The 21,780-nt window shown below is 52.7% G+C and overlaps 1 protein-coding gene across 1 annotated transcript in view; it reads right to left on the bottom strand.

The window, feature by feature from the left end:
- Nucleotides 1-2,135: 2,135 nt before the first annotated feature.
- The window catches only part of MGAT5 (alpha-1,6-mannosylglycoprotein 6-beta-N-acetylglucosaminyltransferase), a 214,867-nt gene continuing 195,222 nt past the window's right edge, over nucleotides 2,136-21,780 (bottom strand). The window contains exons 14-16 of the mRNA XM_035008155.1: nucleotides 20,475-20,549; nucleotides 7,963-8,120; nucleotides 2,136-2,334 (exon numbers count right to left, since the gene is read on the bottom strand). Coding sequence (XP_034864046.1) covers nucleotides 2,136-2,334; nucleotides 7,963-8,120; nucleotides 20,475-20,549 — 432 coding nt within the window. The remainder of the gene's footprint in view (nucleotides 2,335-7,962; nucleotides 8,121-20,474; nucleotides 20,550-21,780) is intronic.

Consider the following 21,780-nt stretch of genomic DNA (forward strand, 5'->3'; position numbering starts at 1 on the left):
GGCGGCCCTGGCCCAGGAATTGCAGCCCTGGGAGCTCAAGGGAATTCCCACAACCTAGGGGAGGAACCCAGAGGCCCATTCATAGGGAAAAGCAGTTCCTAACAACACGGAAGGCAGTTTCTCCTGCAGCAGGAATTGCCCTTGCAATACCTGGAGGAACATTCATATAGACACACACACACACCCCCCTCATTGCCAAGATCCCATTGGACTTCTGTGCTGGGCCCAGGCAGAGGGGGCTCTCAGCTAGTTCCTGAGGGGCCCCTGCACCCACGCTCAGGGCCCAGGTCTCCCTATCAGAACTCTCCTTGTCACATGTGCTCAGGGACCACCTGAAGGGTGGGGGAGACCCTAGCTGCTCCTCCTCACTCCCTTCACTCTCTGGGATTAGAGGTGAAATTGAGCGCCACTGGGAATCTAAGAAAAAAAAAAGGCTGGCTGTGCATTTGATCCTACTGACGCACAGGGAAGAATGGAGAGGCGGGCACCATCTAACTTCCCATACCTAAAGGCTCCACGGGCCCTGTGGTCTGCACGAGGCAGGATTCTGATTTAGTTCCCTTCCTGAAGGCCCACCCAGCCATGAGCCCTGCCGAACTGTTCTGCTGGGCCGAGGCTGGGCTGGCTGTCCCGGAGGGCAGCCAGGGCGCCGGGAAGCACAGAGCTGCAGCGGGGGAGCATGGTGCTAGGTGGCCAAGGCACTCAAAACCACCAGCGAGGGCTGCGTGGGTCACGCCACAGCTCATGACTGGCATGTTCTGCAGGAAGGAGAAGAGAGCTCACTGTCACCAGCCTGGAGCTGCCAGGGGCTTCACAGCACGCACACACACTTCTAGCCAGGGCACTGAAGCAGGGCCGGGTGGCGGTGGGGAGCTCCCACCACGGCAGACTGGGAACTCCAGGGTTAGCGGGGGCATCCAGTGAGTCTGACTGGGCCAACCTGCCAACTCGGAATACCCCCTCAGAATATTTGAGCCTTGAGTAAGAGCCACCATCAGACTCCAACCCGGTGCAAGACACACACCTACACACCCACACCCACAAGGTGATCGGCCAGGACCACACACCACGTTCATCCTGGCCTGCTCCTGCTCCCCCCTGGCAGCATCAGGGCCACTGAGAGCCTCATTCGTGGGACTTTGGTGCCATCAGACATGAGAAGGAATAGAACACAAGCCCACCTGCCTAGAGCACAGTTCTGGTTCTTAGGGGCCAGCTTCGCGCCTGTCCACACCCCAGCTCGGATAACCCTTTTCAGGAGTAAACAAGCATGACCCATGTTTCTACTTTCCTCCTTCCAGTGGCACTGGAGGGAGGGTGGATTTACCACAGACTAGCAAATGTCAATTCCCCAATCCTGCATTTCTTTCTTAAAGCCATCCTCATCAGAAATTAGGGCCAAGGTGTGTGGGTGCATGCATGTGATGGGGGGCGGGGGGGAGGGTCGAGGAAAGGAGCTCTCACTGCAAAGCGGCCCCATCTTTGGTCCCTGGCTGGGCTCTCAGGACAACACCACAGGCATGTCCCCCCATGCCTAGGAGGTGCCTGTCCTCTAGCTGCCATCTGTCAAGCACACACAAGATTTTCTTTTGTTCTGCCACCACCCACTTTGAGGAGCTGGGTCCCTGCGGCTGCCCTCAAGCGAGCCACCGGCCCCACAGTGCACCCTGTCTCCCTCCTGCTTCCTTCCGGAAGGAGACAGGAGTAATAATACAGTGAAGGTGGACAGTAAACAGTGGGAAATCAGAGAAGCAAGACGTGTGATCAGTCCCTCTGGGCCCTCCCCTGTTCCCCCTCCCTCCCTCCCAAATAAATAAGTTAATGGGTTTAGGAATGTTCCCGTAGAAAGTTCTTTCTGACAAGCTCCATTCCTCCTCTGGTTCTGTTTTAAATGAATCTTGAGACTCTTTCTACCTTGGAGCAGCTGCAGTGACACAGTCTCCTCAAGAAATTAAAACGAAGTTGTGCCAGGGAGAAGCCAGAAGGAGCAATACCAAATCGAAACCTTCCAGCATCGAGTTCAGGCTCTGGCGAGAGTCCCTGCCTGACGTGGCGTCTGCCCCCTGGCCCTGTCCCAGTGGGGTCGGAGCCACTGTTAGTCCCACAGAGTGAGTGTGGGGCCGGGCCAGGGGCTGCTATAGACAGTCTTTACAGAGAGCCACCTGGCCCTTGATGAAGTCCCGGCAGGGGCAGATCCTCTGGTGCCGGGGGTGGGCGCCCGCACAGCTGAACAGCAGGAGGTCACCTTGAAACACGCAGTGCCTGTTCTTGGGGTCGAAGGAGGGCACCAGGATGTCCTTGGCCAGCTCTGAGCTTTGGCAGATCACCTCGTACCTGAAGGGGAAGACAAAGGCACGAGGCTTAGAGAGGCAGGGACAGTCCTTGTCACTGGCTCCTTGGGCCCCCCTCCTGAGGTGTGGGGTGCACGTTTGGTTCACCTGTCGTAAAAAGGAAATGGCAGCCTCCCTCTGACCTAGCAATTCCCCACCACCAGGAATCCGGGCTCGAGAAAGGTGTGTGTGTGTGGGAATGTGTGTTCGAGGCTGCCCACCGAAGCACTGTCTGTAAGGGAGAAAAAAATGGCAATAATCCGAATACTCACCAAGTGGGGAAGGGCTGAAGAGTTTGTAGCACATCTGTGCTTTCGGAGGTCTCTGCAGCCCTTGAGAGAGAATGAGGCAGAAATGCAAGAACCAGCGTGGAGAGCTGTCCTTGAGGAAGGCAAGTAGCGGAAGGAGATGCAGAGCGGGATCGACCTGCGCGCATGTGCGCCTCAGGACGAGAGGGCTACACCCCATAGTCTTAACGGTTACTTCAGAGGAGCGAGAACGGGGGCAAAGGCGTGTGTCATTTAAGTATTTTGAAAAATTCTGTTTAATATTTTTATTGGTGGTTTAAAAGGATCCATGTGACATGGCCTTAGTCTCCGGCTGGAAAGCCATCAGATGGTCTCCTGTGGGGGGTGGGGGGGTGTCCCGGGCCATCACTTCCCTGGACTGCTGCAGTCACCTCGGTCCGTGGCCATAGTAGGCTCCCTCCTGCCCCCTGCCTGAGAGGCAAGCGCCTGAGGCTTCGGGACATGCAGGGCAGGACTGCAAACCGGGGCTCCGGCTCCTCCACCGTCTTCGCCCCACAGCTGAGACCCAAACCCTTGTGGCTTTGCCTCCTCAGGCTAGGGCCACTGCCTGCGGGGCCAGGGGGAGTCAGCAGTGGCAGGCCTGTGTCTCCTCTATCTCGGAGAAGAGCTGCATCCTTTCTCCTCTGGCCTGGGGGGCATTGGGCCCAGCCACCCCGTGGCCCCGAGAGCAAGGAGGCCTCAGCAGCTGTCTAGCACAGAGTCTTAACGTGCCAGCCGGGGACCAGTTCAGAGCAGAGGGTGTGAGGGGGGCCGGGCGGCCCTGAGCTGGGGTCCCGACTTCATCTCCATGAGCCTCTCTCTGCTTCAGTTTCCTCTTCTGTAGAGTGGGGACAAATAAGCCTTAACTCACGGGGGAGCTGCGGAAATCAGTGCTCCTAGAGCACTTGGCCGAGTGTAGCTCGGGGTAAGTATTCGATAAACGGTAACTATCACCATTGCCACAGCTGTTGTCATCGTCACTGCGGTCAGCCTGGCCCGGCATCCCGTGTCCACGGGACGGGCTCTGCCGCCTCCCTCCCCTGCCCCATGCTGTGGGTGCACACACATGCCAACCAGTTCCACTTTGCTTTGTGCCCAGAAATCTGCATTCTTGCGGACAGGGTGGGGATCCCGAGGGGCACTCAAGGTCTCCTGCTGCCTCTGGGACGCTTCCAAACGCTGGGGCGGCGGGGGGAAGCAGCCTCCTCCCCGGTTCTCCTGCCCCCTCTTGTCTTCCTCCAGCCAACGAGCCGCCTGGCCCGCACCTGCCCTTGCCAACGGAACTGGACAATTCCCGGCACATCTGCTGGGGCTTCTCTGAGCCTGCCTGCCTGGCTCCTAGTGCTCGGGGGGTGGGGGGGGCAGCACCCCCTTGTAGGCTGCTCCTGCAGTCACCAGAGAGTTCTGCGACCTTTCTAAACGCCCTAACACCTCTGGTTGAGGTGTGCCGGCTGGGAGACATAGCACCCAGACCGTGAAGGTCACGGACCATGAAAACAAGGGCAGGAAGTGCGGATTTATGGATTTCCTTAAAAAAAGAGTGAATCAGAGATCTGGGGCTACCAGGTCCTCTGCAGGATACTGCCACTGGCCTACCCCCAGAAAGGGTCCTCCAGAACTCAGCTGTACATTACAGGTTTCCATACAGAACAGAGCTTTAGAATACAGAGTTACGCTTAGGTTATTTCTTTGCTTAGGTGACTCAGAGCAGCTCCTATGTCTTAACTCAAGCCAGCTCCCTCGCACTGCTAACCAGGGGTGTGGAGAGCTCTCCAACTCTCAGACCCCATGGCAGGGGTCTAACTGACAGGAGCCATGAAGAAACCCTCCTGCTTCTGCCCCTGGTCACCCAGCTCAGACCCCAGGCCTGTGCTCCTGGGAGTGCGCACACGTGTGCACGTGTCTGTGAACACATCTCAACAGAGGCCGCCACGGAAGAAGCGTGCCCAGGGATGATGTCCGGAGACCTGCCACGAAGAGCTCAGGTAGCAGGTAGTCCCCAGCACGACACGTGATCTGTCATGGGGCAGCTCCCCGAAGGTGCAGCTGACAGGGGGCTATGGGCACATACGGCTCCAGACACTTGTGGAGGCCATCCGACCGTCAGGCCCCCAGGGAGCGCTCCCTTTGAGGAGTGCGCAGGTCCCTGTCCTCAGCCCTGGGCAGTCAGACAGAGCACTCCACCACCCTCGGGCCGAAGCCAGAGAGGGGAGGTGACGTTCGCCAACTGCTGGAGTGCATCTGGAAGCCAGCCTCCTCACTCCCCACTGCTGGATCCCTGGCTTTTTCAGAGCCTATATGTTGTTGCTTGTGCTTCCCTGTTCTGTGATATCTGTCTGTCTGTCTCACAGAGACACAGACACACTCACTCCGCCGCACATACTCTCTCACTCCCGCTCAGAGACCCCTAGCACACGGCTGCTTCCTTTCTGTAGGGCCCCGTGGTGCTGACCTCTCCCCAGCCGGCCTCTTACAGGATGGGAGGGGGCTTCTGAGGCCCACTGGCCCTTGGTTTACATTATAGCTCCTGACCAAGAATAAAAAGCCGAAGCCCCACCTTCCCATGGGGCTGCCTACGTCTTGAGAGGATAGAAACAACTCATCCTTCCCGACAGACAGACCCAGGATGAAGGGATGCAAGCAGGACCCCACCTACTGGTCTTACTCCTCGCCTCTTCCCTGCCCCTGAACTCCTCCCCTCCCCCTCAGCTCCTGCCCTGCTTATTCCAACCCTGACTCCACCAAGTCCCCCAAACTCACTCGTGACTTCTCTGACTCAGGTGCCAGAGTGCTCGTGGTCTAGACTTCATGGTTTAGAACTGCCCATCTTCAAAAAGAAATGCCAGACTCAATCATTTAACATTTTAGAAGCTGTAACTTGAAAAAGTAGCAGAATTACAAATAAGGTGTCACATGAACACATGTTCCTACTTATGGAGCCAAGGTCCTCCCTAAGGGCCACCCCAGCTTGGACTCTGGCTTTTCCCGGGGCCTCTGCCTCTGGAACCTCGCCCCCCGGTCTGTGGCAGCACATCTGAATCATGCATGTTCTGTGCATGAGAGTTTGTGGGCACCTCTCCGGCACTTACACCATGCCCTGCATGAACGGGAACTCCACAACCAACTGCCTGATTGCCCCTGATTCGAGATGACAGCATAGGACACTCCAAAGGGCCTGATCTATGTGATATAAATTCCTACTACACAGCGGGGATAGACTGTTAGTTCTTCAAGGTTCTTCAATGGTTCTTCAAGGTCATGGGCACCCAAAGACCAAAAGGAGCTTAAGCTGAGAACCAGGCTCCCAGGTGGAGAAGAAGAAGTAGCATGGGCCTGAAGGAGCTACTCACTTCACTAACTGGCCATGAATATGGATAAGCCAGGACTGCCTCATACTGAGGAGGCACTCAATAGACCACCAGCTAGCCGGGGCTTTACCACATTATCGGTATTTACAAATGCAGGAACAAGGTATTCAATAGGGCTCTTACATTCAGGGAATTAATTTCAGACAGCTTTATTACAGAATTAGCATTCATTGCTGCCTCCTTGGGAGAAAACCCACATAGCTACCGTGGGCTTTGGGAGAGGGTTGTGAAGCAATCCCAGGGCACAGGGTCTGGGCTACGGGACAGCCCCACGAGGTCTTCTGCCCTCACGGGCTCTGGAGGGTATGAGGAGGTGGACAGGGAGGCTGGGGGAGGGGACTGGCTTTTCTGGTCTCAGCCTGGCAGCCTCAAGCCTGCTCCACGGCCCAAGGCTCTCTGGATGAAGGGGTCGTTCTTCTCTGTCTTGGGCACCAGCTGCACATTATCTCATCATCACACGGGTTGCCCCCATCTTACAGGGGAGAAAATGGATGCAACAGAGGACACTAACACACTGGCTCCCCTTTCTGTCCCTCCACTGGACCTACACCTTTGCTCCAGAGACAGGCTGGCTGTGTGGGGGCCCTGTGCTGTCTGAATCAGGCCCTGATCATCGGATCTGGGCAGGAGCCCTGACTCGTGCCTGGCTGGGAAGGAGGGCCAGGCTGTAGAGGAGTCCCAGTTGGCTTCCGTTCCTGGGACGCAGCTTCTCATGTGTCCTCCTCCAGAGGTGGAGACGGGGACTGCACGGAGACAGCTCTGTGTGCACTGTCCCTAGTCTACCCCCAGCGAATCCAGATTTCCAGATAAACAGAGAGAGAGAGATATTCAGGGTTCTCAAAACGCTACCTTGCTACAGAAGTTGTCTGCCAAAGGAGCCAGTAGGAAGCCCCTCCCGGGACCCCAGAATTCAGGATATGTGCTATGGAGACAGAAGCTTCTAGTACCATCTTTCCTTACATATCAGACCACCCCCCCTTCTCACGAAGTTTCACTGGTGATGGAGGAGGGCACCACACTGACTCTCTTCTGGGCTTTGATAGTGGAATCAAGGTGGCCTCTGAGCTTGGTCTTCACATAAAAAGAATGGGAAAAACCAGCATCCTCTACACCCCGACTCAGGGAACCTTTCCCGCAGGCGAGATGCGAGAGGCCACGCTCTGTAAGAAGGGTTTTATAGCATGCTTGAGAAGAAGATACAGGACAAGGCCCGCTCCGCGCTCTGGGCACGGACGACTGGAGGCCAACCGCGTAACGGGGCACAAAGCCGGAACGGGAGAGAGGCAAGCCATGAGCAGCGAGCGCACTGCGTTTCTTAAATCTCCTCGTCAGGACTGGACAATAGCACTGCTCTGCTGAATATCTAGGGCTGGGACAGCACGTCTCTTAACCAGAGCTATTCAGGGGGTGGGGCTCGGTAATTAAGTCAGAGGAGGCCCAGGGTGGGTGTAATAAAAACGGGGAGCACAGACTTAGCACTGACAGTGGGCACGAGTCAGAGGCCGGAAGAAACCACATGTAGAAATTTGGGGTCTGCCAATGCCAAGAGAAACACACGGGAGCACTACAAGTCATGCAGGCATGAGGGGAAGCCCTCAAGCCATCCAGAAGACCTGGCTTCTGCCAGGGGAGCCCAGGGGTGGGGCCCCCCAGGCTTGTGCTTCTATGCCCATCTCCACTCCCACAGTTCCTGGGTATGACATGAACAAACCAAACCCTTCCCACCATCTCCGATCCCAAACATGGCCTTATTTCTGCAAATACAACAACCCCATTCGAATTCTAAATCTATCAGCATGCCAGGGTGATCTCATCTACCTAACAACCAAACTGCTGGTCTAACTTTCTGGGGGAGTGGGGCAGTGGTGGGGAGGGACCATGCTGCAACCTGCTCCCCAGGCCTTGTCCCTCTCAGCCCAGCTCTGACCCAGAGGTGTGCTGGAGGCTGGTCCGGCCCTCCCGACCCCCAGCACTTACTTGAGCATGTCTTTGTCCTTGTTGAGGTGCTGGAAGAAAGAAGGCTCACAGATGAGCTGGTTCTCCTGGCACACCTGCTTGCAGGACTGGCCGGCCTCAGCAAGCTTCACCTGCAGGGCGCTGAGGGGCGGCCACATCACTTGCCCGTGGCAGAAGTCCTACAATGACAAGGAAGCCATCAGTCAAGGGAGCAGGGACTCAGGCGGGGATCCCTGGTCTGCCCAGTGGCCCAGACAAGGTGAGGCAGCCCACGGTGAGAGCAGGGAAGGCCAGGAGGTGGGAGGTGGACAGGCTTGGTGGGAACTGGGCTCCTCTGGAACGTGTCCTTTGGCCAGGTCTTCGCCTCTCTGTGCCCAGCGGCTACCTCGTCCACAACAGGGGGACAAGAGTATCGTCCACACAGGGCTTGAGGATGACAGTAACATGTGTATAGCACCATGCCTGCCAGGAACGGTGGCTGTTCGTTACCGGCACCTTCAGTCTCGCTATCTGAAGCCTCCACCCCCGAAGGTCCATCTCTGGGCCCACCTTCCCCAGCTGTTCTATTCTTCGCTCTAATTCCGAAGGCTTTTTCAGCACCTACCTAATGTGGCAGTTACCTAGCAGGACACTGTTTGGTGAGTGCTAGTTCTGACTTCATAAAGTGGAGGAGTCCACGGACACCGCAGATGGAGCCTGCCATGGGGCCGGGGCCTTGGTGGGGGCTCAGGGCTTGGGAGTTGAAAACAGTTGTAACTGCACAAATTCAACAGCTATGGAAACAGCCTGGGACGTGTGATAGGAAGTGAAGTAACCTGGCAGAGAGAGGCGCCCACAGCCCAGCAGCTGCGGGGGTGCCTAGAATGGGGCAGGGCCAGTCACTTGGAAGCTAGTGTGTCTAAGGAAGACCCGGGGTGGGCAGAGGGGCATGATGCGCGTGGGCCAGGAAGCCACCTGTGTGGCTCAGCCAACGGGCAGCCCGGGTGATGAGCACACAGACCCAGTGGGGCTGGAGAAGGGGCTGATGAGGAGGGAGCTCTCCGACCTGCAACCCCAGGCTTTCACTCCGGCTGTACCCTGAGCAGGTCCCAGCAGTGGGAACTCATGCACCGGCGGCCCCCGGATCTTGCTCGGCTTACACACTGGATCTGGAATCCTAGACAGCTTCTGGAGTCGCTGGGCTGCCCCAGCTGCAAAAGGTGCTATCTGTGCGGGGGACCTGGAGAGCCAGGCCTGCCTCACTGTTTTGGGGGTGGGCGAGCCCTCAGGGGTGTTCAAAGCTGTTCAGGATTCCGGGCTCTGATTTCCACCAGTAGGAATTCACCCTACAGACATATGTGGACACACAGGGTCGAAAGAAACCTACACAGGACATCACAGCAGCATTGTTAGAGGAGATGCAAGAGGTCTGAAATAATCTAAAATATTTCACTAACTGTTTAAACACAAACAATACTCCAAAATGTAACAGATTTCCATATGCTGACATGGAAACCTCTTCAGGACATCCTGAGGGCTGAAAGCAGCAGAGTGAAGGATGCTGTAGAGTGCGTTTCCATTTATGTCAAGCACAGGGGGAGAAGCTGGAAAGGTGCTTATAAACGTGCATATGCTCCTACGAGAATCTATCTGGCTGGCATGGGGGCCACTGAGAAGGGAACGAAGGAAAATGGTCTGGAATGGTAAAGAAATTCACTTTCCAATCAATGTCCTTCTGAAATAGTTTGTTTTTTCTCATGTTTCCTTTCCTTGCTCTGTGCAGATGAGGAGTGGATTTGTAATCTCAGGGTTCTGGGCTCCCGGAACGAACACCCGCAGAGGAAATGTTTCATTCCCCCCATCCCCGGCTGGTCACGTGGAGCACTGCAAGTGGGCCTAGAGTTGAAGGCGGTGCCTGCCACTGCCCGGGCCCTTAGCAATGAAGTGGGTGCAGCCCCAGAAAGCAGGCCAGAGCTGCATCCAGGAGGGCGCTTTTGTATTGCGTGCATTTTTGTTTTTTTAAATTTGTGCTTGTATTACTTTTAGTGAGTAAAAGAAAACAAAAAAGAGCAAAGGGAATGCTCCCCAGGCTCTGTAGGCAGCCGGCTGTCCATCCTGCCTCATTAGGAAAACGAAGATACTGATGACTTCCTAAGGCTTCTGATTCGCCCTCTCTCCTTCCTGAAGGAGGTGATGCTGTTACGTGCTGAGAAAGGCGACTGGTGGGTAGTGAGTACTCAGTGCTGGGTTCCATTCTAGTCTCCTCCAATCAATGATGGGGACCCAGCAAGTAAGGCAAACCCGCTCTGCTCCTCCACATGACACGACTCTATCGTGAGGGGACTAGACTCCTTGAGAGCCTGAGTTTGGTGGCTAACAAACAGAAAACCCTTCACTGCATGTTTGAGACACCCTGAACGTGGATTCACAGAAGCTGAAAACAGAAGATTCCGCATAGCCTAGCAATGCAGAGATGACAGAAATACACTGGATTATTCAGACACATGAGGACCCAGCCTAACCTTCTGGAAGTGATGCATGGCAGGAGGTCGAGCAGAGTGGCTCCACAGCCCTGGATGCCACCACAGACCAGGAACGGGGCGGGAAGACCCTATCTGACTCCTCAGATTCATGACGATCTTTTTTTTTTTTTTTTTAAAGATTTTATTTATTTATTTGAGAGCGAGCGAGTGAGCGAAGAGCACAAGCAGGGCAAAGGGCAGAGGGAGAAGCAGGCTCCCCGCTGAGCAGGGAGCCCGATGCGGGACTCAATCTCAGAACCGTGGGATCATGACCGGAGCTGAAGGCAGCCGCTTAACTGACTGAGCCACCCAGGTGCCCGATTCATGGCGATCTTGAGCACCAGTGTGTACTTGCTAAGCCAGGGCGGCACAGTAACCCTGGGCTGGGTGCTGTTACTAAGGGTGACGGCATGACCCACAGCACCCCGAACAGGGTCACGGTGTTCATTGGTTGCTGTCGCTCTCTTACCTGACAGCATAGGGAAGCTTACTGGCTGCCTTTTGGTGCTCTGTCCATCCCATGAGGATGGCTGTCACCAAACAGGAAGAAGGAAAACACATCATGATCAGTGGAGTTATTGATTAGAGCTGAGCGGGTGCACAGATACTGGGAAAAGATTAACTGTTGCTTTTCGGTTTGTTTCTCTGGCTGTCTAATGCAAGCAACTTGGCTTCTACTTCTTTAGAAGCAATCTGAGAACATCTATAGCCTTTGAGTATTATCATAAGGAGATTTTAAATGCAACGCCAAAGCCTATGTGTGAGCGTACAGAACGGGCAGACATCCAGGAAACCAAATCAGATTACACTGTACATCACTAGAGACCACGTCAGGATTTTTCTCCTTATTTCTAGGACTCAGCGCGGCCCACCCCTGGATGAGGCTGGGGACCCGGAAACCCACGACAGCCAATTCTGGCTTTTACAGCTTGTAAGAAAACACAGAATGTCTCTTCTCAGACGACACCTACAGGCAGTTAGAGCTGAGGGTACAGCTGTGCAGTCTGGCGGACCCTTAAGAAACGGCTTCTCATTCATTCTCAGCCTGTGTGGAGAAAGGTTCTGCTGTGTTAGACCAGGGAAAGTGCTTCAAGTTGGAAGGCCCGGATTTGAGCTGACGGAACCGACCGAAGGCCGGTCAGCATCAGGTGCTCCATGGATGCTCGGCTCCTTGCTCTCGCCCGTCCACGGAGGGGTTGCCTCTGCCCTGCATGGGGCTTGAGGCACTGCGGTGTCGGCACCGGCAGAGGCCGGGCAGCCCTGGATAAATGGAGCCCAGCACCTCATGTGCAGAAGGGCGCTGTGGGGTCTGCACGGAGGGACGTGCCTTCTGCAGGCGGAGCTGCCCCGCTGGCTTCTTAGTCAACCACTACAGCTGAGCTGTTCGAGGTTCCCTTCAGCAGTCAGGCTTATGAGCTCACTTTCACATGAGCTTTTGGGCCCCAAGCACCCTGGCTCATGGATCACCGCGGGCTGGTCTGGCATCCTCTCAGGAGTCTGTTTTGGGGGCCAGTAGGGTAAGAAATAGCGCAAATAGCAGGAAGACCTTTTTAAGGCTTGGTGAACCATCTGGAGAGCCTGAAGGTGTCCTGGTAAGCATGACGCCAGGTGGGGCGGAAGGGAGTGTGGGGCTGAGGGATGCGATTCTGGCCTCCAGGCAGGGGACGCCCACAGATGGCCTTCAAGCTCTCTGCTTTTTCATCTACAAAGGTCCTTCAGTCCTTATAGAATTCCGGTGAGATAAAACGAGGTGACTCCTAAGGAGGCACCTAGACATGGTAAAGATAATATTCCAAGGTAGACCCTTATTTGCTCCCAGGTCCAGAGGGAACATGCCGAACTGCCTGGATGAGGTATGGACAACTGACCCATGAAAGCCATCTCTTTGTCCAGCTACTCGCACGGCACCACTGAACCAGCAGCCCCAGTCATAAGCCTCTTCTCACGTCTGGGTGCCGGCCTGACTAGGTGTTCACGGGAGGACAGAGGCGAGAGCGAATATGTCAATGCTCACCTGCCTCGTCTCCTCCTCTCACCCATCCGCTCATTCATTCATTCAACAAAATACTTGCGGAGAAGCAGAAAAGCCTAAGGGTTCAGAACTGCTCCCCCACCCCCAACCCCTTTGCAGTTTCGCTTTCTGCAGTTTCAGCTCCCTGTGTCAATGGTGGTCTCAAAGTACATGATCCTCCTCCTGACAAATCGTCAGAGGGCCGGCAGCGGCCGAACGCTATGTCACAGCACTTCCATCATTCCCCTACTGCATCTCCTCACGCGGGCATTTTATCTGTCAGCATCACAAGAGGGGTGAGCGTGGGACAATAAGATACCGGGAGAGAGAGCACAGTCTCATAACCTGGATTACAGTATATTGTTGTAACCGTTCTATTTTATTATTAGTTGTTGTTAAGTTCTTATTGTACCTAATTTATAAATTAAACTTTATCACAGGTATGTATGGATAGGAGAAAACATAGTATATACATTTGGTACCACCCGAGGTTTCAGGCATCCCCCCACAGACCAGGGGGACTACTATGATGCTTAAGTGTTCAAAAAGTACCTGAGATCAATAACATTGATAGGTTGGCTCTTACTATTACTACATGCAAGGGACTTTTCCAGGCCCTTGGGTACTGGTGAAAAAAAAGGAACCACCAAACTTCTGCCTTCACAGACCTTATATTCAATGAGAAAGACAGAAAAAAAAGTATATATATATATAAAATATGTTCAAAGGTGGTAAGTGCTCTAGATGAGAATAAGGTGAGGAAAAAGGGTTGAGACTGCTGGGGGAGAAGGTGTCCAGATAAAGCACCACTGAGAAGGGGCATTTGAGAATAGACCCAGATACTTTCAACTATCTGGGAAGAACATTCCAGGCAGAGGCAAACTAGGATCAGAGGCTGTGACAAGGGAGTGTCTAGCAGGCTTCCAGAGCAGCAGAGTGTTCCACGTAGTAGGAGCTGAGAGTGTGCAGGGTGGGGGCCAGAAGCAGCAAAGGTGGGGTCCCGGAGATCCCACGGAGTCACTGCACACAGCTCTGGCTGTTAAATGTTGAGGCCAACATTTAAAGAATTACGGAACAGCAGAAAACAGATGTCCAAACAGGATGTAAAGGCCACTTAGTTAGAGTAGGTAAATGATTAACTCTGTGGGGACCGGCAGTGTGGCGGTGGAAGCAGTCAGAGAAGGCTTCCAGGAAATAGGGACTTCTGGGCTGGGTTTTGTAGGCTGAATAGGAGCTAGTGGCTTCCCACAAATAGAGTGCTTTGCAGATAGTTGGTGCACAATATAGAGCTGTTGAACTGAATTGAATGGCTTTGGCATCCTGGGGCTTTGACAGTAGAAGCAGAAAGGGACAATATTCTACCTCAGAAAGGCTTTCTACAGCCAGGATGAGATGTAATAATCTCCAATCTGGTTAACGAGGCCACTTAGAACACAGAACATCTGCATTCCTCTCCAACAATTATTTCACCCAGTCACCAATTCCCCTAAATTTCACTATTCTGAAATTTTCCTGCACTGACTCTAATAAGAAACATTTATCATCATCAACAACTTTAGGAGAAAAAGCAGCGTTTGCACAAGTGAAGACAATTTACTGGGGAACAGAAGGGAGCTACCTTTGTCACGAAGGCCAAGTCACAGCATGGAGAGAATGTGGCTCCCAGAAACAGCCAAAGAGCAGAGAAGATGATGGGGTGCTGCCCCCCCGCCCCTCCCCATGGGGTGGCGGCGCTGGCCTGCCCCTCTCTCCTGGTTGTTTGTGAAGGGATCTCCTCCACAAACCCTCCAGCCCCCCAGTCCCGGGCAAACCATTAATAGAGTTACTACACCCATGACATAGCGGGTGCAAGTGGATTTCAGCAGAAACTCTGTGCAGCCAAGAAGACAGGTGCAGATACAGGTCTGGGGGCAGATCTAGAGGAAGTAAGGCCAGGAATTTGGGGGGAAAAAGACAAAAGAGAAAAAAAGGAAGGGACAGGTTGTAGGCCTTGAAATTGGGGTTTGGGCCAAATTCTGCCAGCTATTTGAGAGGTAAGAGACACGTTTGTTATTTATGTTATAGCTGGGAGATCCAGGGCCTGGCACAAAAAAGGTGTGCAATAAATATTGACTGACTGGATTAAAGACATTTCAGTTGCCCATTGGTATCTCCCATTCTTGGCCTGTGCTGTCCTCAAAGGAGTGAACTTTGTCCCCAGGTGGCCGCTGGGCTGATGGGAGGCAGTGGGTGTGGATTTGTGTCTCCAGAGGCACAACTGAGGAGGTGGCTGTGACGCTGAGCTGTCGCCACCCATCTCCATGGATGACCTCTACACATGCCAACAAGTGATGATGTGACCCATCTCCATGGATGATTGCTACACATGCTAACACGTGACGATGTGACCCATCTCCATGGATGATCTCTACACATGCCAACATGTGACTATGTGACCCATCTCCATGGATGATCTCTACACATGCCAACATGTGACGATGTGACCCATCTCCATGGATGATCTCTATACATGCCAACATGTGACGATGTGACCCATCTCCATGGATGATCTCTACACATGCCAACATGTGATGATGTGACCCATCTCCATGGATGACCGCTACACATGCCAACAAGCTCACTCCTAAAGGAGTTAGCCCCAGACCTCTCACATCCTCTAAACACACATCCACGGGCGTGGGAATGTTCATACACTCTTCACAACAGCCCAAAGGTGGGAACGACACCCATGTCTGTCAGCTGGTGAATGCATAAACAAACGCTGGAAATCCACACAGTGGAACACTATTCAGCAATAATAATAAGAATAATAATAGTAATAAAAGAAGTACTGACTGATACATGAACATGCATGAACCTCACGAATATCACGCTGAGTCAAAGAAGCCAGCAATCACCTAGAAAAGGCAAATCTCCAGAGACAGAACACAGAATCTTGGATGCCTAAGGGCTGGAGCAAAGACTGCAAATAGGCACAAGGGAGGTTTTGGGGGTGACAGAAACGCTATAAAACTAGACTTTGGTGGTAATCGCACACCTCTATCAATACGATTAAAAAATTGTTTAATTGTATCCTTACATGGAGTGACTTTTATGGTCTGTAACTTACACCTCAGTGAAGCTCTCTAAAAAGCATACCTCGGTCGGGTGCTGGGCTCCTGCAGCAGCAAGTAGCTGAAGCTTCCCGAGGACCTACTCTGTGGCAGGCATTGCTCTTGGCCCTACACCTGCATTAATCTATCGATTCCTCCATCAGCCTTTTGGAGTGGGTGGTGGTATCCCCTCTGCACAGAAGCAGCAACAGGACCAGGTTAGGAACCTGCCCGAGATCACAGCGAGTGGTGGTGGAGCCGGACTCCAGGCTCCAGCACTTAGGCATTCCTCAGCCAGTGTCTCTGGGATCAGGAATGGCTAGGCCAACAGTAGCTGTCCACTTCTCCAAACAGCAAACATTCCCCAAACGAGGGCCAACCCTGTCCCCTTTTCAGTGCCTCTTCCTCTTCCCCTGCAACCTGTCTCCTCCACCACCACTCCTTGCTACCCTGGACTATCCGATTCACTACCGGGCTTGTTCTTGCATCTAGAACACTAGCCAGGGAGTTCAAGATGGGCTTGGATAAGCCAGATTTCCTAGGAGCTGAAGCTTATTCCGCAGTGGCTCTTGAGGTTAACTCCTTTTCCCCTCCATAACGCCGGAATGCTTTTCACATGAATTACACAGCTCTTTGCAAAATAATGTAAGCATAATCATTCTGTACATTTACAGGATCTTTACAGGAAGTACAGAGAATAGGAATGAGGAACATACGCATGGTTTTCAGAAAGCAACCTGAACATTGCCATTCCTTCAAAAGAACCTGTTCTATACTCTCTGGCCTGAGGCAAATACCTAAATCTTTCCCAAGAAATGCATCATGAGAACCTTAACAGGCCTGGACACTCAGGTTAGGGAAGGATAATGCTCTTGATCTGAGATTACAAGGGATTTTTGCCCCAGTTCCTCCCCAGCTCCTGGAGAGAGCACTTCTTACAGAGTGCTGACTTGAAGAGCATGCAACTCAAATCAACATTTCCAGTACAGCAAAGCAGTGGTGGTGTGTGCAGGGCAGGGGCATTAAGGGAAAAAAGCAAGTGGTTTCCCTCAATCAGGACTCTTTCCCACTGGGTGAGGGAGCCCAGGGTTGGCTGGGTATGAGGTAGATTTCCAGCGGTCAGCCACTCAACGGAACACTGAAGCCTGGGGCTTTCTCAACTGCTGTCAATTGGCTTCCCCTGGCTCCTGTGGCCTTGGGTGAGGATGATGGACAACCTTGAAAAGGTTCTGAGATAAAAGCTTCCTTGTTCCCCTTGCAGATCACACGGAAGACTCTGAAGGCAGAGATCAGCCTAATTAGGGCTACAGCGCTCCTATAGTTCCAGGGACGGGAAACTTAAGCTGCCACCAATCTTCAGAGCTCGAGGCTTTCTGTTCACACCAGAAACACCCTTCACTCCAGTCTCCCTGCTCTTTGATCATATTCTAGCTGCAAAAATAATGAACACCCCGAGCTCTAAAATACTGAGACCTGGAGAGAGCTGTTAGAGGCTAAAGCCCCAACCTGTGACTCAATGGGGTCTTGACTTCCCATCTCCCCTCTAAAGTTGGGGGAACATTATGGCTTCAACAAATTCCTCCAGGATTTGTGAGGCCTGGGATAAGCTCAAAATTGGCCTCTTTCTGGCTTGTGTAGCAGCACCGAGAGAATGCTTAATAGGAAATGCCCCCCACACAAGATTCCTAGAAGGATTTCCCTAAAATACCAATCTGAGAGTCTCACTGCCCTCATCCTGCATTAACACTCTTCAGCTTCCTGGGGCGCCTGGGTGGCTCAGTCGTTAAGCGTCTGCCTTCAGCTCAGGTCATGATCCCAGTGTCCTGGGATCGAGCCCCGCATCGGGCTCCCTGCTCAGCGGGGTACCTGCTTCTCCCTCTCCCTCGCTCCCCCTGCTTGTGTTCCTGCTCTTGCTATCTCTCTCTCTGTCAAATAAATAAATAAAATCTTTAAAAACAAAAACAACAAAAAAAACACTCTCCAGCAGTTTGTCCCACAGTCAAACCTGCGTTTTTCGGCTGAGCCTCAGCATCTTCTCATGAAGTGTTTCCTCCTCTAGCCCTGTCTCTTACATCATATCTCTTAGGTGACAGCTAAACTTCCCATGGTGAGTTCACCATGCTTTCTCTTTTCTCCCCCAGGCCTTTACATCTTGACCTGTATAGTCCTTCTCATACCCCCTCAGTCTGCTGTCAGGACCCATCTCCCACAAAATGCTGCTGGACACACTCTCCCCAGCTCTCCCCCTTCCCCGCTCTGCAGGCTGAGTGGTGCGATCCCTAAGCATCCCGGTGACATCACTGTTACAGGGCCCAACCCTATGGCGGTGGCACTGCCTGTGGGCCTGACTGGCTTCTCTGGGAGGCCCAAAGCTACCTGAGGACGGGGACTCGTCCTGACATCTTCCTGACCCCCCAGCCCAGTCCACAGCGCACTCCAGCTGACAGACATTTACCCAGTGGACGGGGGAATCAACCATAGCAGGCAAAAGAGAAAGCTCTGGATTTCTGAGAACTGTGGGCTCTGCAGGGTCTGTGCTGAGGAGCTAGTGGGCAGCGCAGTTTTATCAGTGTGTATCCCAAATCATAAAGTCCAAGATGAGCTTCCTGGCTCCTGGGATGCATGAATGAAAAGCACAGGCACGTGTACACACTCTCCTTTAAATGGGAGTTACTGTGTACCTACTGTGTGCCAGGCAGGGCACTTGGGCTCTGGGGGTGAATGGACCAGGCATGCTCCTGCATGATGGAGCACTGTGCCAGGTCACTGTGGGGAATGGCACCTTCCTGTTGGAAAGGAAAGCTGGTAATAGATTTATAGACAACGGGCCACATGAGAACTTTAAAGAACGGGCTGCGATTCAAGAGTCTTCAGATAAACTTGATAAAGAGTCTTCTACGTGGTGGTGAGTAAGCATCTTTCCTGAGAGAAAGTGGAGACAGGAGAGGAGGAAGTGGGTTTCAGAAGCGGCTTTGGGGACCCTGGTACAATCTCAGCTCGATTCCTGTGATGGTGGTAAGAGGCAGGAGAGCTTAAAACTCCCTGCCAGAGGAGAAGCCGCAGCTCCTCTCGGCACCTGTGGGAAGGTGAATGAAGGCAGGAAGTCCAGCTCCACACACCGGCCCCCGCCTGCTAGGACACGTCTGCGCTCAGACCAAACCAGCATCGAACCCGGAGTCCACGATGTGTGAGCCCACGACCACAAATCTTGGTCCCCGTCATCCAGAGCATGGGGCTATTCCTGCCACCTCCCGGGATACTGTGAGGACTGAGCGAGACAACGCGCTGGGACGTGTTCGGTACGCACTGCAGTGCAGTCTGCACATAAAAGGCTGCCCGGGTTAGGGTGCTGATGTGGTCACCGTCAATCAAGGCACTACATAAAGACTGAATGAAGCGATGATTCACATGCTTAGCTCTTGTGGTAAAGTCGGGTGAGTCATATTATATTGTATTATATGACATCACAATATAATTATACACTGTGACAGGATACATAGTATCATCTATTAAGTAATCAACAGTATCAGTTTGCATTTACGGAGCACTATGCGCCAGCCCTGTTCTACGCACTTCCTGCCCTAAGAGGTCTACTATTGCCCTTATTCTACAGGAGAGGAAACTAAGGCCCAGAGAGTCTGAGTAACGCACCCAAGTCATAAAACCAAAAAATTGTGAACCCAGATGGCGGGGCTGCAGAGCATGGCCTCTGGCCACGAACAGGCACCCAGAATATCAGACACGCTGCCCTGAAGCCTGTGCCCACCGCTCTCTCTCTCCAATAGCAGCAGCCAGGACTGCCCAGGGCTCTCCAGCCTGTCGCCGCAAACCTTCCCTTAGAAACCTACCTGGGACCTCCGGTCTACACCTACTTACATTTTCAACACACCACTGCTATTTTAGCCTGCACGGTCCTCATCCCCTATTGTGTAAAGATCTTTTGATCATCCCAAGACACTCTGCTTTGCCTTTTAAGAGGAGACCCCCTGCCCACAGGGGTTCTGAATCTGTCTATTTGTAGCTCTGAGCTGCTTTTGAGGACTAAGGAAACAGAATGATGCCAATGGTGCTCTTGGCCTTTACTGCCATGAGAGCACAAGCCAGAGTTTGCAAGCTCTGTTGGGGGTGGTGGACTCTTGGGTCCCCCCCCCAACGTTAGCACTGAAACCCTCCTTTTATCTGTTTTATACTTAGGCTTCATGTAAAGTTTCATTTGAAAAGGGGTCGTGTTTGAGAAGATATTTGAAAACCACTAAAAAGTCCTAACATATTTGGAATTATTGAACATATATTAAAAGAATGCTTAGAAACCCCTGGTTTCAGCCCCTGCTGTTCTTAGGGTGAGAAACGAAGATCAGGCAGGATCAGTGAACAGTCTCTCTGTCCCTCTCCCCACCCAAGTCCTCGTGATGTCCCTCCGAACCCATTCAGGGCACAGGTCTGATGGTTCAGGACGGCTTTACCTTGACCATCCAGTCTCTCCCATTCTAAGTTTCCATTTTGACCTTCCACCATCATAAAGAACATTCTTTTTAAATTTTTTTTTTTATTTTTAAGATTGTATTTACTTATTTGACAGAGAGAGAGAAAGAGTGTGAGCACAAGCTGGGGGAGCTGCAGAGGGAGAGGAAGAAGGCGGCTCCCTGTTGAGCTCAATCCCAGAACCCCTGGGATCATGACCTGAGCCAACGTCAGACGCATAACTGACTGGGCCACCCAGGTGCCCCCAAAAAGAACATTCTTAACCCAAGGGCAGACTAAGTCCCTTCGGTGACCATGACAGTGCATGCTTCAAAATTCCATCAAGCCATTACCCAGCTTCTGGAGCCTTCCAAAGCAGGAAAATAACCACAGAAACACAATGAGCTCTTAGCTGTTCATGAGAGCCCCCTGGCGTGATGGGTTAAAAGGACTTCTGAAGAGCCTTACCTGTTTTTCAATGAAAGCGTTGATTCTCTGTAGCATTCCCTCACATGTGAATTCGTATGGCATATATGGCTCAATCTGTGGAAATAGACCATGGTATCATGAAAGAGGAGGACACAGAACCTAGGACACTTACCCAGTCCTCCCCTGATTCACACACACTCACGTGCCTCAAGAGGGGCTATGACTAAGAACTCGGATGTCAACAGACCTGGGTTTACAAGCTCACTCTACTCCTCGCCAGCTGTGGGACCCTGAGCAAATCACCCCCCATCTCTGAGCTTCAGGTTCTTCATGTGCCAAACGGAGAGAGGAAAAATCTACCTCTTTTAAGCTGTGGTGAAGGTTATGTGAAAAGAAAAAAAAGTAAAGTGCTTAGTTTGGTGTCTAGAACACAGTAGGCATTCCCCAAAAGGTGGGGAGTATCACTGGTTAGAGGTTAAGCTCCACAGGGCAGGCTCCATGGCCACGGGGCTGTGGGGCTCACGGGGGAATACAGCAAACACCTGCTGAATGGATGCTCAATGCTAGGAGGGCACATGATGAGTGGTTAAGGAGCCAGAATGGTGACAAAAACACTGGTCTGCACTTGTAGGTGAAGTTAGCACATACCTAAAGAACTTGTGGGGCAGAAACAGAGTCACAAAGTGCCACAAAGAGTTCAGCCAAGAGGCCCAGGAGGCTATAAAGTCAAAGCACACTTCCACTCATGCTGGGCTTTTAAAGCCAGCTAGGATTCCAGCAAGCCAAGATGTGGAAGCCATTCCAGGTAGAGCGAGTGGTAGGAGGTGAGACAGGCAAGAAGAATAGCAGGTGGGTAGAGCTTGGGATCGCAAAGGCTGGAGAGACAAGGCTGGGAAGAGGTTCACTGGATTTCCACAAAAGGATTTCTATACTAAGGAGCCCAAGCTTTATTTGAAGGCAGGAGGAAATCCCAGAAGGTGCTTCTCTGGGGTGGGGGAGGCAATGTGATCACTGTTTGGACACCTGGGGAAGGAGAAGACATGTGGGTTTGATCTCTGTTGCACAGCGTGTGTGCCAACACTATGAGGCTTGTGTTTTGGGGGCATCCAGCAAGTATTACCAATCTGAAATGGAAATTTTACTTTTACACTTGGGACAAAATCACTACCAATCCAGTCTGACAGCTTCAGAGAGCCCAAGAGCACCTGGGAGCAGCAGGACAGAGGGCCGCTGCTTAGACCTACACTTGCCGATCTCAAATTTACAGGGTGGAGAGCTGGAGAGAACACCTGTGAGTTGAGGCCTGTGGAAAATGGGACAGTTGACAGAGAAGTCATCCTCCCAT

This window comes from Mirounga leonina, unplaced genomic scaffold, assembly GCF_011800145.1.
Source record: "Mirounga leonina isolate KUSES-001 unplaced genomic scaffold, KU_Mleo_1.0 Mir_151, whole genome shotgun sequence".
Taxonomy (NCBI): Eukaryota; Metazoa; Chordata; class Mammalia; order Carnivora; family Phocidae; genus Mirounga; species Mirounga leonina.